The sequence below is a fragment of the Eutrigla gurnardus genome, assembly GCF_963514095.1.
Source record: "Eutrigla gurnardus genome assembly, chromosome: 19".
Classification (NCBI taxonomy): Eukaryota; Metazoa; Chordata; class Actinopteri; order Perciformes; family Triglidae; genus Eutrigla; species Eutrigla gurnardus.
In genome coordinates, this window is record NC_139930.1 from 19262534 (window position 1) to 19277213 (window position 14680).

The 14680-nt window shown below is 40.7% G+C and overlaps 3 protein-coding genes across 4 annotated transcripts in view; all 3 read left to right on the top strand.

The window, feature by feature from the left end:
* Nucleotides 1-668: 668 nt before the first annotated feature.
* ptcd2 (pentatricopeptide repeat domain 2) lies at nucleotides 669-4219 on the top strand (the record flags this gene model as incomplete). Its single annotated transcript, XM_084034849.1, has 10 exons — nucleotides 669-798; nucleotides 1634-1726; nucleotides 1817-1946; nucleotides 2337-2454; nucleotides 2559-2637; nucleotides 2735-2826; nucleotides 2957-3070; nucleotides 3160-3234; nucleotides 3321-3434; nucleotides 3608-4219. The coding sequence occupies 10 exons, from the start codon at nucleotides 669-671 to the stop codon at nucleotides 3827-3829; spliced, it is 1167 nt and encodes a 388-aa protein (XP_083890975.1). The 3' UTR covers nucleotides 3830-4219.
* Nucleotides 4220-4906: 687 nt separating this feature from the next.
* Nucleotides 4907-11426, top strand: cacfd1 (calcium channel flower domain containing 1). The gene is made up of 5 exons (XM_084035621.1): nucleotides 4907-5519; nucleotides 7581-7653; nucleotides 8649-8774; nucleotides 8960-9067; nucleotides 9437-11426. The coding sequence occupies exons 1-5, from the start codon at nucleotides 5408-5410 to the stop codon at nucleotides 9525-9527; spliced, it is 510 nt and encodes a 169-aa protein (XP_083891747.1). The 5' UTR covers nucleotides 4907-5407; the 3' UTR covers nucleotides 9528-11426.
* Nucleotides 11427-14390: 2964 nt separating this feature from the next.
* The window catches only part of LOC311030051 (carboxyl-terminal PDZ ligand of neuronal nitric oxide synthase protein), a 36078-nt gene continuing 35788 nt past the window's right edge, over nucleotides 14391-14680 (top strand). For both annotated transcript variants that reach the window (XM_084035576.1, XM_084035575.1), the window contains exon 1: nucleotides 14391-14678. In XM_084035576.1, the coding sequence (XP_083891702.1) occupies nucleotides 14574-14678 (105 nt within the window). In that variant the 5' untranslated portion in view covers nucleotides 14391-14573. The remainder of the gene's footprint in view (nucleotides 14679-14680) is intronic.

The window sequence follows — 14680 nt, forward strand, 5'->3', positions numbered from 1 at the left end:
AAAAAAAGATGTAAATTGCAGATTAATATTGCCTACATTATGAATAGGTAATAATAATAATAATAATAATAATAATAATAATAATAAACGTATGAACAGTGTGACATTTTTACAAAAACGTATATTACTAAACTATATACAGCCTATTTTGTTATGTTTTTGCTTTTTGTTTTTGTTATTATTTTTACTAAAAAGTGCATAATATATGCATGAGTGTCTGTATTGTGTCTGTACACGTATTAGGATATTATTGTGTCCCAAACTTTCAGACATCTGCAAACTGTTTAAAGTGCAGTACAACAGCGCCACCTGTAGGTTAAAAAGATGAACACCTTTTTGGGTCATAAAAAGCCGATCCAGTTTTAAACACAGCGGGAGCACAGACATGAACAGAGCTAACTAACCGAGTAGAAATAACGATATAACGATAACGTGGATATAGAATTTAAAAAGACTCCCACTTCACACGGCGCGGCCATATTGGATGATACCAAAATGCGTAGGGGGCATTAAAAAAATAAAATAAATAGCTTCCCTCGCTGTGTTTCTCCAGGTACGTTAGCTTTTAAATAGCAGAACATTTGAAAATATGTCTTGCTATTTTGGCGTGAATCGGGCGTTTTAAAACTATAATATCTCCGATGGCCTCCCCTTGTGTTGTCATCCTCATGGTACAGTCCGTGGGCACCATGGCGCTGGCCAGGGTCGGTAAATGTTGTCGGTCGTTGGTCCGCGAGCCCTCTAAAAGTGCGTTTTGTGGGGGTTCACATCCGGGCTGGATCGAAGGATGCATAGGAGGTAAAAACAGACTAAACTCATGTTGAACATGTTTCCTTTCTGATACACAGGCGAGCCGTAAAGCTGCCATGTTGTTTTAGAGAAGCTACATTAGCAAGCAAAGATACAGCACTGACTGTAAACAGCTTCATTAAAAGTGGGGTTTAACTTAACTTAACGTTCGGGTTTTGAAGTTGCATTCTGGCTTTTTATTTGACAAGTTAAGGCATATTGTAGTCTAAGTATAACATATGCTAAATGATGATATGATGGCTTCTCAACCTTTCTTTAAATTCCCTTTATTTATTGGAGGTTTGTTTCTCTCCCAGTGGTGATAACTGATGTGAAATTATACCAGCCTTATTGTTATTGGTGGATAATTAGCTAAGTAGGTTACGTGTATTCAAGTACTGTACTCGTGTACAATTTTGTACTTGAGTACCACAATGTTATGCTACTTTGTCTAGCACCTATTAACCATAATTCAAAGTGCATTACATAAAACATTAAAAGCATTGGAGAAAAAACAAGCAAATACAGTTAAGACATTGTACTTCTACTCCACTACATTTAGAAATATTGTGTTTTTTTAATTCCACCACATTTATTGATAGCTTCAGTTAGTTATTTTGCACATTTATCTCATGAATACATGATATAAATCAATTAATAATTTGATATATTATAGGTTATCAAACTTTTACTTCTGGTATATTGTCACTTCATACAAGTATACTTATTCAGCTGAACATTATTATTTATACTGAAGTAAGATTTTTTATTTGTGTCGCTATTTTTTACCCGAGCAAAAGATCTGACTCCTTCTTCCACATCTGGTTCTTGGTTTTCTCCGCAGCCAAGAGGCATCTGTTGTCAGAAGACGTCATTAAACTACAGGACTTCCAGCAGAGGAAGCTGGCCGTGGCTCACCTCGTCACCGGAGCCAAAGGTGGAGTAGTTCTCATCGCTCGCTCTGAAGCCCGCACTTTTAACGTCACGCGTAATACGAGCTCACATTCTCACCTCAAAACTTTTACAGGAAATTATATTGAGCTGTTTAATCTGAAGCTACAGAGGAATGAGCTGATACTGAGAGACGAGCTGAAGCTTCTCCTTCACTTGTGTCAGTCTGCAGACGACATGATGATAGCAAGAGACGCCATTTATAGGTATGGTACTTTTTTTATTGCTGAATTGTCTTTTACAAACACTAGAAATAAGGAAATACAGCAAACCAAATGTGTCTTCAATGTATTTGAATTATGTATATGTTAATATTGTGACTCAACTCCTTACTACTGATTCATGCAATATCATGGACATAATCATTAACATGTTGCATTAATCATGTACTGTTAAATGACTGTACTTACATGCATACCATATATGACCATATATATTTGGGATTTGCACCTCATTGTCATCTTAGACTCTTTGGGTTTGCACTCTTCCCCAATTTGTATTCCAGCTGCTGCACTGTCATTTCCCCCCCTCGGGATAAATCCAGTTTTATCTCACCCTCTCTTATCTGTTACGATCCTCCCATTTGCTCTCACAAGGTATCAAGCAGAGAACCGCAACTTGGCGTACGGAGAGTTCAAGTTTGGTCCCCTCTTCGTGAGACTTTGCTATGAGCTGGGTCTGGAGGACTTGGCTGCTGCTACACTCACAGATAAGGTACGTTACATTAACCCCAAAACCCTGATTATTGATAAAGTGCCATAAAAGGCAGAACTAATATTGTTTAAACTGGTAATATTTCCTCTGGCTTGTCTGAACAGATTATGAGGGGATTTTTCAACGATGTAACCTCCTTTAACATCACCATAGACATGTTGTTCACCAAAGGCTCTTATGAAAGTAAGTGACAGGTTAACCTTCTCGTGTTTTTTTTTTTTTTAAATCCTCTTAAAGGATTATCACATGTGTATAATATTTCCAACCTTGGCTATTGCAGATGCCCTGGAGGTACTAAGAACTATGCGAGACCAAGGTGTACCATTCAACAAAGACACGCTGACACTCGCATCTGGCACTTGCTATAAACTGGTAACAGGCAAATTAGTTATTATCTATACATGTTCAGTTTATTTACACATTGTAGCACCAAGAGTTCTGTTTCTTTTTAAGATGTAAAAACTCGTTAAAGTCGGCTAACGATCTGTGCTTTGTCGGTCAGAACACGGCGGAGTCCTACAGGATCTGTAACGCTCTGATAGAGGAGGCACAGACCAAAGGCCACTTCGTCCCCAGACACGCTTACTGCTTTGCTGTAGCATTAGCACTTCGACGGGTGAGTTCTAGCTTCTCCTTCTATTCCTTTCATTGAGGCAGAAAGTGTGGAGAATCTGTGATCAATAATCTGTCTTTTGTTTTTTCCAGAATGACATAGAAAAGGCACGGTCGGTGTATTCACAAATAATGAGCACTGACAGCAGATTGTGCCAAAACTTGAAGGTAAGGGTGAATCATCTAACGGTGGTATACGTTATTTCTTGCTGTTGTCATCAAATGATTTGTATGTTATTTGTTTATGTTATTAGGTTATAATACTCACAATGTCAGGAGCGCTGCCGGATGCCATTTCTATCCTGTCTGCAGCCATTTTGCCTAAAAGCCCTTCTTTTGTGAAGAAGCCTGAATTTTCTCAGGAAGTGGTAAGTCAGTCTGCTTGCTCTGGTTTTTCATGTAATAAGACAAACAAAATAAGAAGGTTTGAAGTACATGTTCCCAGGATTGTTGATCAGAGAAACGTCAACAAAACCTACAGAGATTTTAAACGTCTTCATCACTGAGAAACTGATCGATGGCCTCTTCTGATGCGTTCCAGGTGGATTTGCTGCGCTTGCGGAGCGAGGGCGGACGGCACATGGTGAAAGTGGAGCAGATCCTGACTCACCTTGAACGAGCCGATCAGGTGACCCAGCAGACCCTCGATGGCATGCTCTGCCACACGCCCACGGGGAAGAGGAAACCAGCACTAATCATGGAGGAGAGGAGGACCAGCCGGAGGACACTGAAGCCACTACGGTCCACTCTGCTGTCGGAGTGAGAGAAGCTGTGTGCCGCTCCAAAGCCTGCTTTTACTAAACGCTCTGATATGAGACTGACAGTTAGAGTAGACTTTGTCCCAATTACTGCATCTACCTCTCCTTAGACAGACACAGACTTCCCTCTGCAGACCGGATTATTGTTCCCTTTTCTTTTGCAAATTTGGATGAAAAACGTTCATATTTGTGCAGCGGGCACTTTAACAGAAACCTGCTGAGAGAAAACTACAGAAGCGACACCATCTAAATGGAGGGGGATTCCCTTGCAAGGATCTCATATGGATATTGAGTTATTTGGGAAGAATGTGTTATGTATATAAAAGTGTGAATGAGTGATTAAAATATTAATTGGAATTTTGATAGTGAAAATAAATCTTTGTTTTGCTTTGATGTGTAGGGGTGTTGGGAGAAACAATTTACCACTCATCAACATCTTTAAAGTTTTGAATGTAAAGTTCACAAATGAATGGGTTTAAAATAATAATATATCAACACAAATGTGGCCGTATTTCCTGTTCGTTACAGGTAATTGAAATTCAGCTTTTTAGTCTGAAAGTTGGGAATAAATCTGTGAGTTTGACATTTGACTTAGTGTGAACCCTGTCAGTCATCCAGATCACGATAGTCCTTGAAAGCATCAGTTCTAGAGGCGAAACGTCTTCCTGAAGTGAGTCCATTTGCAGACGATAATATACATATATACTCTAAAATATACTTGTTTTTATGAGAAAAAAAAACCTCCTTTTGTTGCTAACAGCTAAACCTCATATTGAAGCTTCAGATTAACCTTTGCAAAAAAAAATGGCATTAGGAAGGGAACTTTAAAGACTTGTTTGAATGGGAGGACTGACTATGATGCTTTAATGTGCACCTCACTATAATGGAAACAACTTTCTTTTTTTTATAAAAGTCGGTTATTTTTGTATTTATTTGATTAATATTATTGTTTCATCTGTTTGCTGTGAGAATAATCACAAATCGTGTTGTAAAACATGAATCACAATCGATTTGGAGAACTCCCTGCATGTAAACAAACCATGAACGCCTCCCACAATGCACCGCGCCTTACATCTGCTGAAAGAGAAAGAGGAGCAGCCTGGGGAGGAGAACAACGGAGCAGCTACACAAACAATCAGCTAAGCAGTGTCGTTTTTTTTTTAAATAATAATTTAAGGAGTTCGGGCTAGTTTTAGCTCATTTCTAAGATTTTCTGGAGAGTTCAGGGCGAATGAGTGATATCCACTCCTAGCGGCAGCTGGGTAGCGGTGCTGTTTAGCATCAGCTAGCCGGTTAGCTGGTACCAACTGACGGGGAGGGGTGGACAGCTGAGCGAAAAGCGGCTGGAAACATCATTTCAGCCGGCCGAAACACCTCCAAACAAAGAGAAGATAATATATATTAAAAAAAGAAATACTTTAGAGTTTAAATTAAATCAGGTTTTACCGATAAAGCGTGGCTGTGTCGTCATAATCAAGTTTAGCAGTTAGTTTTGTTGAGACTAGCTTAACGTCACATAGTAAACTTAGCTATCTGGGGATTTCGCGTCTGTAAATACTGGTAGCTTTAGCTTAGAGACGAAGATGAGCACCGATGCAGAGACGGCAGCCTCCACCAAAGCCACCCCGGAGGACGATGGCATGACCTGGTGGTACCGATGGCTCTGCAAAATAGCTGGAGTTTTGGGAGGAATATGTAAGTAACGCCAGTCGCCAAAGTCCATTTCTCTTTGTGAGCAAACAAACGGGCGGAGATCACGTTTAATCCTGCCGTAGCTGCGTGTGCACAGTAAACTAATATGCTGCTGTGTAGCTGACATTTAAGTTTGTGCTGTTTTAATGTGGCAAGCTTTTTTATTGCCCTGTCAGCATACTTTTTACACGGTTTGCGTGTTCTCATCTGCATTAATACGAGGGACATGACAGGGCACATTACTGTTTAGAAGCCCGTGTTGTGATTGTGTGTAAACATAATTCCAGTCGCTCAGCTACGCCAGACAAAAGCTTTGTCACAGCCTATTGTCCCCTCCCTGCAGCAGCTGCCGCTGGGCACCGCCTGTTTGCATGGCTTGCTTGTAATTTATCACAGCTATATGATAAGAACAGCAGGTATGTTTGAAGTCAGAAGTGATTTTTTTTTTTTTTGCTGGCTTTGCAGTTTTTCCAGCAGCATTGCACCCCCCTCCCTCCCCTCTCTCTCCTTCACAGTGACACCAGAGTCATGGTGCCTGTATCACATTAACCAGCTGGGGCTCTGCATATTCAATGGGCTCTGTATTATTGAGTAGGCTGGATGGTCTGACGGAGCACGTTGTTCTTCTGTTTGTGACACTGTAGGCACTCTGGCCTGACAGGTCACACAGCAAGCGTCATTATCTTCTGTCTCGCTGTGGATTCGCAGCCTGAATCTGCTCTCAAATACTAAAAATCACAATTGGTACATGTTTGATTAATTTACCATTTTGGTTGAATGCCAAACAACATGTGCCCCGTTATAAATACACAGAAATGAGAATGAATAGACATTTGTTAATACAGAAATGTCTGTGTCTTATTGTGAAACAAAAGGGAAATGTCAATGGTGTGACATCTATTTCCCTTCTCTTTAGTGAAAGAAACACTTTTCTGGTGTTGATTGAGGAGGTGTGATCACAGATCTTTCTCATGTTTTACATTTTTGACCTGTTACAGCAGGAAAGTGAACCAATAGAAATTAATCAGCAAATCGTCATCTTTTTTTTCACACAGTAGCTCCAAATATACACAGGTTTCAGCTTGTATTTAAATATTCAGTCGTCTTCAACAGGTTTGGACGTTTGATTGAACAAAACAAACCATTTCATTTCACCTGGGACTCTGGGAAACTGGTGTTGTTGGTGTGCTCGCTCACCATTTTCTGATGTTTCACTGACTGAAAAAATGAATCAAGAAAGTAATTACCGGATTAATTGATAAGGAAAAAAAAGTTAACCCCAAAGCTGACATGCCCTCATTTGTGTTTATATTTAGAATAAGCCATAAACCTTTTCATTCTAGGAATGACATTTTAGGTTGATGTAGGCCAACTCGTGAACTTGTTCTGTTAATTGCTTTAGCTGACACATTTCTTCCATGTGTAATGTTCCACACATTATTTCAGAGCTTACCAAAATTCCTGCATGTAGAACATGTCAACTTGAATTTTTAGCAATTTATTGACAGTAGATTAATCCGGCATTGTATTTAGGCAGTCTCCATTGGATCTGTGTGTGGGGGGCATGGTGAAATAATAATCTTTTAACAGATATCATAGCCGTGGTAACAGATGGAAAATGTTCAGATTATCAGTAAAGAAATCTTGTGCATGGAAAATGTAGCTTTGATATTTTTTAACACTGTGGTAATTAGTGTTTCAAATTAGCTCCAGCTTTTACATCGAGATGTAAGCGCTAGATCTCAGTGTTTGTCAGGTGTTTCTAACGGGTTTTAAATATATAAGGCAGTCATGTGCTGCTCTTCAAAGACATGCCTGTGTGTTAGTTTGTTCTGCATTCGTATCCACATACTGTACATGCTCCATGTGTTCTGCATTTCTGATTTTCATGGATGTAGAAAACAGGAGTTACTGAACCGGATCTCTTTACAGCCACATCCACAACTATAAGATCTATTCTCCCCTTTCAACATTACAAGTAATGGCCAGGCCTTTTATGTTTTCACTGTCACTCACTTGACTTATCTTAATAAATACCTGTCTACTTTGTTGTTTGTCTTGCAGCCTGTGCTGTCGCAGGAGTGTGGAACTGTGTCACTGTGAACCCTTTAAACATTGCTGCTGGAGTATGGATGGTGTAAGTCTAACACTCATTACACACACCCATGTGGGATCATCACGTTTATTGGGTAGAATCCATAAATTAGCTCATTCACATTCCATAGGCCAGAGAGAAAAAAACAATATACTATAAAACGACTTATACGAGGCTGTGAACGTGAACGTTGTTTCAGCCTGATAAACATTTAATCTGTTGAATAGAACAAAACTTTGATTGTTCTGCAGTTTGTGTCACTGAACGGAGACGTGAGCAGATTCTTTTTACGTTTTGTATACAAACCATCTTAAAGAGCTTTACTGTGCATATTTAAAGTGTTTGTAATATTTCATACATTATGCAGTAGTTTTACATGCATACAGTGTTGTCGTACATTGATAGTGAGCAGTCGTTTCATGGAGCTCTCTGGCCACACCTACTGCTCGAATGACGGAGGTGTGGAGGAATCCTTGACATGGACGTGCCGAGCCAAAGACTGTGTTTAGTTGTTTGAAGTTTTGAGTTCGAGGGCATGACATAGGAGAGCCAACTGCAGTTTATTTGTCTTCCTGTCTGAACACATTTTGTTTTGAAAGTGTAGCTTCAACGCTCAATAGAAATATAGAGTGATTTATAAACATTACAATAAAGACTTTACACCAGATCACAGATAAAATGAGCCTTTTAGAGCTGAAATGATTGGTTGACTAATCGATTAGTCGAACTTGCAGGTTCTCTAATTTTTTGGGGGTTTCGATTTTTGTTCATCGAACAAAACAAGACATTTGAAGATGTCTCTTTGGGAAATTAAGAAATTAATCCATAATTAAAATAGCTAGTTGCAGTCCAGTCCACTAATCAGCTCACTGAAGAACCTTTCATGCTGCACTAGTGCTCCAGTCCAACTCCAATACCTTGAACGATGACAGCATAGTGGGTCTTTTATACTCAGCCTCCAGACTGGAGTTGTATTAGAGATGGATAAGATAATTCACTGCTGTGTTTGTGTCCCCGTTTCTCCCGCTTTTCTCAAGGTTGAACGCCTTCGTGCTGTTCCTGTGTGAAGTCCCGTTCTGTTGCCAGTTCATAGAGTTTGCTAATGCGATAGCAGCCCGTGCAGACAAATTAAAGCCTTGGCAGAAAGCCCTCTTCTACTGTGGGTGAGAACAACTGTGCATTGTACCCCGTCATGTCAGCGGAGGCTGGAGTTCACTTCAGGTTTTGGAATGTGAATTTCTGGTGGTTAATAACATTGCATTATCTATTTTATTACCTCATATCTGCAGCATGTCCTTAATATGACTTACTGACTTTTTGTTTGTGTCCCTGTGGTTAATTTTTTCAGGATGGCTCTGTTTCCCGTATTCTTAAGTTTTTCCATCACGACCTTGTTCGGGAACGGCATCGCCTTCGCTACAGGAGTTCTGTACGGCCTCGCGTCTTTGGGCAAAAAGTAAGACGTCCGTTAAAAGCCTACAAAAACTATTTCATATAACACGATTTATATTCAGTATCTGTTTGACTGAAAGCCGTGTACATCTCTTGATGTCTAACACAGAATAATATTCCTCTAAACGGTCATTAAGCTTTCATTAAACGCTGCATTCCACATTATAATAACTTAATATGATTTTTATTTTCTTCTAACAATCCCAATGAGCCTCGTTTTTTTTATGCAAACGCATCTGACAAGGTGAGCCGTGTAATAACAATTAACACTGTCATCCTCCGCTGTCACACCCGCTTTCTCTTTGTTTCTACCCACCGTTTTATTACCCCCTCCCTCCCTCCCGCGTCCTGTCTTCCTTTCTTTGTCTCTCAGGGGAGACGCGGTGACTTATGCCAGACTGCAGCATCAGAAACAGGGGGATGAAGAGAGGGTGACGGAAACGGCAAACGGGGCTCCGGAGTGAAGCATCTGCATCTCCTCTTCCTCTCTTTCCTTCGGTTCTTACGGCCCTCCATCCCTCCTCTTACACGGTCCTTTCCTCCTCCCCACTACATGATTACGATACTGAGTTTATTTATTTCCTCAAACTGCTGCATTCTCGTTCTGACCTAATAGTATCAAAACACACCGTTGCATTTTGGTACCTGGCGTGTAAATGGGAATCGAACATTGCGACTCCATTCCTTAAATTGTGAGTTTTGTTTTTATGGTCTTACTTATGGGTTTTATTTATTTGTTATTGTTTGTTTCCCCGTTTGTCGCCGCTGTCAGTTGTAAAAAACCCCCGTTTCTGCAGGGAAAATGTGAGGTGTGTGTTTGTAGCCCCAAGAGCCTTTCAGGAAATCCCAGTAGAAATGAATGTGATTGTAAAAAGTAGATAATTGACTTCAGGTTTTTCCACTGTTTCAGAGTTGTTTCACTCAGAGAGCTGGGTTTAAGATAATGATGATAAAAAGGTTCAGACTGGTTTTGGCAGCACGCCCAAATAATGATATCGGCTTTAACTTCATTATCTTCGCAAATTTGTGGGCAGTTTCCGAAGCCGGTTGAGTGAACTCTGTATTTAATTAGTAGAAGCTACTTTAAGCAGTGAATGTAGATGATCAAATCAACCAGGGTATCAGGGAAAACTAGCATTACAAAAGCTCTTTCTATTTTAGGATCTTAATGAACTTTCTAAATGATATTTATTGACTTTTTCCAAATCATTAGGGCTGTTTATTTTCCCATATTTTAATCCCTGTATGGACCTTCATTGGAAAACAATGAGAAACGAGTGATTATGGTATTGTTACATCACAGAATTCATCCCAAAACAAAACTCTGAATTGCAGCTAGAATGATATTCAAACATACAACGGCATTAGTTTAACATTGGGAATGTATCTGGTATACCCAAAGATAAGGACAGTTTATGCTTTTCATATATCATTTTTTTTTTATCAGTTGGTTTAAGCTCAGCTGAGGCATTCCTGTACTAAACGTCTGGTAGCATGGACTCTGGGTAAAAAGGGCATTTCATTAAAAGCTTTCGCTGCACGTGTCGGCTCGTTTACGTGTGGGGAAAAAAACGTGAAGGTGCGCTTAATTTGTCCTCCTTTTTTTAATTTTTGGTTATTTTAGAATCTCCTACTGAATATCCGATGTGTTTCTTATGAGTCTTAATTAGTTCACGTCTACCAAAACCCATCAAAAACTCAATGAGGGGGAATGTCTTGATTCAGGGGATGAATCGGTCTGTATCCCACACAGTCACCAGAGCCATCGTTTGCCTTCATCACTCAAATGAGGTATGCAGTGCTCTGCCGTGTACGCATTTGTGTTTGTGTTGTTTGTGTTGCCTTGCCTCTGATGTGTCATGGGTAATAAGGATGATTTGGGATTAACTGTTCACGCGTACCTCTTATAGCCGTCTCTCCATCCTGAATGCGTTACTGGCTGGTCAGTGACATTCACACGTTACCACCAGCTCTCAGGTGTCATACTTAACAACATACAGCATTCAGATAATAACACAGAGTTCACCCGGATCATAGACTTGATTTGTGCCGACGGAAAAACACGTGGCATTTATGTAAAACATGTACAACCAGCTTTACAAGTACTTCATATGCACCAGCAGTATGACACTACACACTCTTACACTACAGTTTTAATAACGTGAAACGTGTGAAATGCTAATTTTATTGTCCACAGCCATCCGTCCAGTTTTTATTTTATTGCAGGGACATGAATCCAGGATTTATCTCCAGGGTGTTGAGTGCACATTTGGCTGTAAGAGATACGTGTATATTAAATGTGTGTTGTGGTGTGAATCCCGATCCTGTTATCAATTAGTGAATTAAAACAAACTTGCTACTACTGTCGTGGTCTGGGCTCGTTATGAGTTGTGTGGCAGCGAGCGCAGCCAGATTGGCTCAGGTTTGTGTTTAGCTTTTATTATATATTTGATGGAGCCTTTCTCTACTTCGGTATTTGATTTAAGTAGTGAAAATAGGCTACTTCATTAAAACCAGTAACTTACTAACTTTAGTCTTGGTTTGATCTATGCTGGAACACTCATCACTGCCAGCTCTGTGGCTAAAACCGAAGAGGACGACGTGAAAACAACATCTTTACAAAGATAAAATAATAATAATTGGCCCTTCAGATTGGTGGACCTGATTGGCATTTAAATTGGAATAACATTGAAGTGTTTTCCTCTATCAGACAGGAGGAGGAGGCCTCTAATTAAACACTCTTCAGTGTGATATTATTCAAATAGGTACAAGTGTGGTGATGCAAAGTGGAAGCTTCAAATATAAGGAATAATTCTTCAGGTAAAACTGATGCCAACATTGAAGAAAACCCTATTTTTGAGCGGAGGGTTTAAAACCAGTCATGATGTGTGATTTTGGTGTCTTTTGTCTGTTTGTCTTTGAAAACTCACACATCAAAGTGAACTAGATCTCTTTTACAGCCTATAAATACCACTAATTGGCATCCAACCCAAAGTGACCCATGGTGTTTGTAATGTGATGAAGCTACTTCAGAGGCAGATCTTTATTTAATGAGATTATTATTCCGTCCTCTGTCCGTACACGTCGCACTGATCGTGACATGAATGGCACTTAGACTGGGACCTGTGATTACTGGAACTGGATTCCTATTGGAGCGAATAGCCTTGAAGATTCATAGAAGCATTTAATTTATTTGTGTTTGTTCAGAGGCAGCGCTCATATGAATTCAAATCAAATTGATTACTTTTGTTCAGAAGACTAATCTAAAATTCACCTCAAATACCTTTCTCAGGGTGTAAACTCCACGAAGGAACTGTGCTTTTTGATGAATTTGAATTATATTTAATTCCTTTACTGATATCGTACAAAATCCAAACACTTCACAGGTCTCCTCACAATCTTCTTAAAGGTTTATACTTCTGGGTGTCAAGAATATTCTTTCAGTTTTTCCCTCTTTAACACATGATCAAAGAACAACATCTGAAAGTGGATTTCAGGGTGAGAGCGCTGAGGAATTCTTCCTAAAGTGTCAGACTGTGTTATTCCTTTAAAAACGTCAAAGCGATTCTTTTGAAAACAAGCAAATTAACCAGTTAATTATTGAACCCTTGAATATAGAAATCAATTTATTTAAGTATTTCCATGAAATGTGCTGCCAAATGTGAAAATTGTCTGATCTGATATTCTTTGGGTTCTGTATGTTTTTCCTGAACTCAACCCAATGCTTATCTTTGAGACTCATATGTGGATATGAGGTTATTATAGTTTGATTCATCGATCAAGTTAATGATCACCACCTCTTTAATAATGCTCATGAGGCATCTTCTCTCACCTGTAAAGCTTCTAAAAAGATTAGGACTTAGTTGCCTCTTCCTCATATTAATAGACTTAATTAATTTGATTGGAAAGGATTATTCCATATAAGTCCATCTGCTGAATCTGATATCTATTAATCTTAAAACACTAAATCACTGAGCAAACAACAGGGGGCGCCATTGTATTGTTTCAACAATATGTCTTAGCTTTAATTAAACATTTAACCTAGTAGTTAATTAATTGTGTGATATTTTACCACTAGTAGCAGTACAAAGAGAGGAAATCTTTTTATGGGACTCGAACCTGTGATGCTCCACCGTTGCAGGCATATAGGTTTGATGTTAATGTGACACAAGCATGCAGAGAATCAACACTCCATCATTTCAACTTCCTCCTGCACTCATAAAAAGCATTTGTCATTGAGGGAACGCCGGCTGTTTAGTGGCTGGACGCTCGTTATCTAATTCACTGCGGCTGCTGTGGAGGGGGGAGGGGGGGGGGGGGGGGGGGGGACGCCAAGGACGATGAAAATGACCATATGAGGTTGGTGCAATAAATCTCAGTCATTTGATCAGCGCCTTGACTCTCTGCTGCAGTCACGAAGGGTAAAATGCAACTTGAAAGATGGCTTTTATATTCATAAAAAATAGCCTCGGGCTCGTGGCCTACAGTAGAATCCCTGCATGATGCAAGAAGAGCCGCGTAGCCTCGATCTGGAGAGGAGAGACAAGTCAGGGAATGTCACATGACATGACCCAGAATGACCTCTGTCACTATTACATCATGAAAGGTGATGATGGTTGGTCACGGTGGAGTTTAAATTGCTGTATGTGGGTTAAAAAATACAATGTATTCCCTTTGAATGCAGTGAGGTAGAAATGATGAATATCTTTCTCAAAATAATGAGAAACTTTCTCAAATTACTTACTTGGTACCTCAAAATAATGAGTTAGTATAGAATGCCATTATTTTGAGAAAGTGTGTATTTTTTCTGACAGTTTGGGCTTCCATACACCAAACTGTGAGTAAATGTATCACCGGATTAAATACTCCCCCCCAGAGTAAACCCACCTCGGGCTCCTGAAGGGAATCAAACGTCACTAACGAACTTCTGCGTGCTTCCCTCCCCGGCTCCGGGTTGCATCACGCCGGGGAACTTTGCTCCAATGAGGGGCTCGCTTTGCGGAGGGAGGGAGGGAGGGAGGGAGGCGGGGGAGAGAGAGAGAGGCGGGTGCAGCGTTGCTTGCCCACCAAACAGGACGGGATTCAAAAAAAAAAAAAAAAAAGGAAAACTACCCACAGAGAGCAACATCACCTGCGGAGAGGAAACACCCTCCCTCGGCGGGTTTGGGAACACACGCTCCGCCACGCTGTTGTGTTGTTGTTGTTGTTTTTCCTACGAGGAGCGAAGGTGGAAGGAAATCCTCCAGAGTCCTCCTCGGTGTCACAGGACGAAGGGGGCGCCCGGAGGACGGTGGTGGAGGTGGGTGGTGGTGGTGGTGGAGGGGGGGAGGTTAGACCTCGTTGGAGCAACAACAATGGACTGCGTCCCCGCCGGGAACTCACTCTTCCTGGAGCCGAGCTGGAGTTACACGCGCGCGGGAACGTAGCGTTCCGAGTGCCCACGCGACGTTTATCCCGTTCGGTTGTTGAACGGTGCGCGAGCGCGTCGTCAGCCGGAACCCGCCACCGCGATGCCCGCGAGGAACAGGTACAACCTGGTGGACGATGTGGCGGACTCGAGGGTGCCGCTGCACAACGACGAGGCGTACCACCACGGGATCTCCTTCCAGGCCAAGGT